The sequence below is a fragment of the Pipistrellus kuhlii genome, unplaced genomic scaffold, assembly GCF_014108245.1.
Source record: "Pipistrellus kuhlii isolate mPipKuh1 unplaced genomic scaffold, mPipKuh1.p scaffold_m20_p_1, whole genome shotgun sequence".
Classification (NCBI taxonomy): Eukaryota; Metazoa; Chordata; class Mammalia; order Chiroptera; family Vespertilionidae; genus Pipistrellus; species Pipistrellus kuhlii.
Window position 1 is genome coordinate 117189715 of NW_023425404.1, and position 2536 is coordinate 117192250.

General features: G+C 53.6%; 1 protein-coding gene across 1 annotated transcript; it reads right to left on the reverse strand.

Annotated features, from left to right (window-relative positions):
• Window positions 1-1419: 1419 nt before the first annotated feature.
• On the reverse strand, window positions 1420-2251 carry CALML5 (calmodulin like 5). Its single transcript, XM_036460774.2, has one exon. It carries the CDS (start codon window positions 2128-2130, stop codon window positions 1681-1683), a length of 450 nt encoding a protein of 149 aa, XP_036316667.1. The 5' UTR covers window positions 2131-2251; the 3' UTR covers window positions 1420-1680.
• Window positions 2252-2536: the final 285 nt, after the last annotated feature.

The following is a 2536-nucleotide window of genomic DNA, read 5'->3' on the forward strand; positions in this document are numbered from 1 at the left end:
GTGGCCCACTGGAAATGTCAAATGGGGGAGAATAAAAATGTCGATGATGCTCCCATCCCCACCACAAGTGTTCAAATGATGGGGTGGGTGGTGCAGGGCCTGGTGTCAGTGTTTTGCAATAACCCCCAAGGAGCCAAAACCGGTTTTGCTCAGTGGTAGAGCTTTGGTCTGCAGACTGAAAGGTCCCGGGTTCGATTCTGGTCAAGGGCATGTACCTTGGTTGCAGGCACATCCCCGGTAGGGGGTGTGCAAGAGACAGCTGGTTGGTGTGTCTCTCTCATTGACGTTTCTAGCTTTTTATCTCTCTCCCTTCCACTCTGTAAAAAATCAATAAAATATATTTTAAAAAATAACCCCCAAGGAAAGCTGGCTCTGCCTCTCCCCACCCTGAGCTGGAACCACCAGCACTAGGACAAGATAAAGTCAATACCTCAGACAGTTTGGACTAAAATTTTATTCAAAAACTAAAGAAAAACTCATTTCATGAAGTGGCTACCAGAAGCCCATCATTAAATGGTACCCACAGCTGGTTGCAGAAAATGCTGACTGCTCCCTTTAACCCCCTGGACCTCAGTTTCCTCATGTGCAAGATGAGTTCAGATTAGACTGGCTCTGAGAACCAGGACAAGGGAGCCTCAGAAATTCAGAGCTGTGACAAGCAGCCTCAAAATGGGTCTAATTTTGGAAAACTACACAATAATACTATAAACCCAAGTTCAAATGGTGGCTCTCTTGACATCAGGATGGGTCATGTAGCTGCCATCAGGCCCTCATCTCCTATCTCTCTGACTCTTCCCAGCTCCACAGCCTGGAGGCAATCTCAGAGACCCCAACTCAAAAGGGGCTGTGAAGAAACAAGAGTGAGGAGCTGGGTCCTGGGCTGGGGGGTGGGGGTCGGGGAAGTAAACTTCCCATAGATGGTTGGCTCTCAGCTTGGAAACACCCTAGGCCCTGGGACCTAGGACAAGCAGCCCCATCTCAAGTTGCACAATTCCTTTGCCCATCGCAGCACCTCTGTCCCTCCTTCCCCACGCTCCTGCCTTCATTCCAGTGAGGCCACCTCCACGTTGTGGTTTTCAAATCTCCACAACTCTGCATCTCAAATAAGGACACACACACATCTTAAAAAATAATTTGAATCTAAACAACAGTTGGCTGTATTCAAAGCATGGTCAACTTTATTGTTTGTGCTGGAAGCAATGTCCCAGTTCTGGGGTCTATGCTCTGACCTTCACCCAGAAGCTCAGGCCTCTTCCACCCCTTACCACACCCAGACCATGAAAGAGAGGAACTGGCAGCCATCTGGCCTGTTCAGGTTGGTTCTCCGACTGGGAACCAGTGAAAGGGGTGGAGGTTCAAAAGAATCCCACATGCCACCCTTTGGGACCCTTCAAACATTCAAGCACCAGTGCACCACCCTTGGAGCTCACATTCCTTTTATTTGGATCACCACTTGGCTTTGGGATTCCTCACAACAGCCCTGTGAGGTAGGGAACATCCCTATTCACAGGAGAAGCCCTAACACCCCCCCCCCCCCCCCAGGCACAGAGGGTATCCCAACAGCGCAGAACCCAAGCCCAGAGAGGCAAGTGCCCCACCACCCAGACCCCCTCTGTGTCCCCAGGGCACAAGCAGGGGCCGCAGAACCAGAGTCAAGCAGAGGAGACACTGAATGGGGCCTCACTTCTGGTTGAGCATTCGTGAGAACTCCTCATAGTTCACCCGGCCATCCTTGTCCACATCCGCCTCCTGGATCATGGCCTCCAGGTCCTTCTGGGAGAGCTCCTGCCCCACCTGGGCCATGGCCTGCTTGAGCTCATCTATGGTGATGTGGCCATCGCCGTTCAGGTCGAAGGCTCGGAAGATCATCTTTAGGTCCTGCTCGCCACCCCAGGACTTCATCCTCTTCACCATCTCGTTCAGGAACTCCTCGAAGCTGATGGCACCGTCGCCATCAGTGTCCACCCGGGCGATGAGCTCCTTCAGCTCGGCCTCCGACGGGTTCTGGCCCAGGGATTTCATGACGGCACCCAGCTCCTCCACGTTGATTTTGCCATCCCCGTCCGTGTCGAACCTGGTGAAGGCTGCCTTGAACTCAGCCACCTGCTCTTTAGACAGATCCTCCGCCATGTTGCTTGCTGCCAACCAGTTCAATGGGCTCCTGTCAAAACGGGGGACCAGTGGCTGGGATGAGCTGTGTCTGTGTGAAGGCAGAGCTCAGGCGGCAGCCTTGCCATGGGGTGGGAACCCCTCCTTTTCTGCTGTCGGAGCAAAGGGAGGAGGCAGGCTCCCCACCCACCCCACATCCTCAGGCAAAATCCTCCTCCCAAGAGGGACAGATGAGCTACAGACAAGAAATGCAGGAATTGGAGCGGCAGGGCCCGCCCTGGAGAGGCTGGGGGAGCTACCTGAGGCCATGGGCCTGCCAGCTTCTCCTGACCCAGAAGCTTTTTGTCAGGCGACTCTCACAGAGACCCCTCACCAAGCTGAGGGGTCAGGACAGCCTTCCCAGTTTATAGAGCCTGAGGCAGTCAAG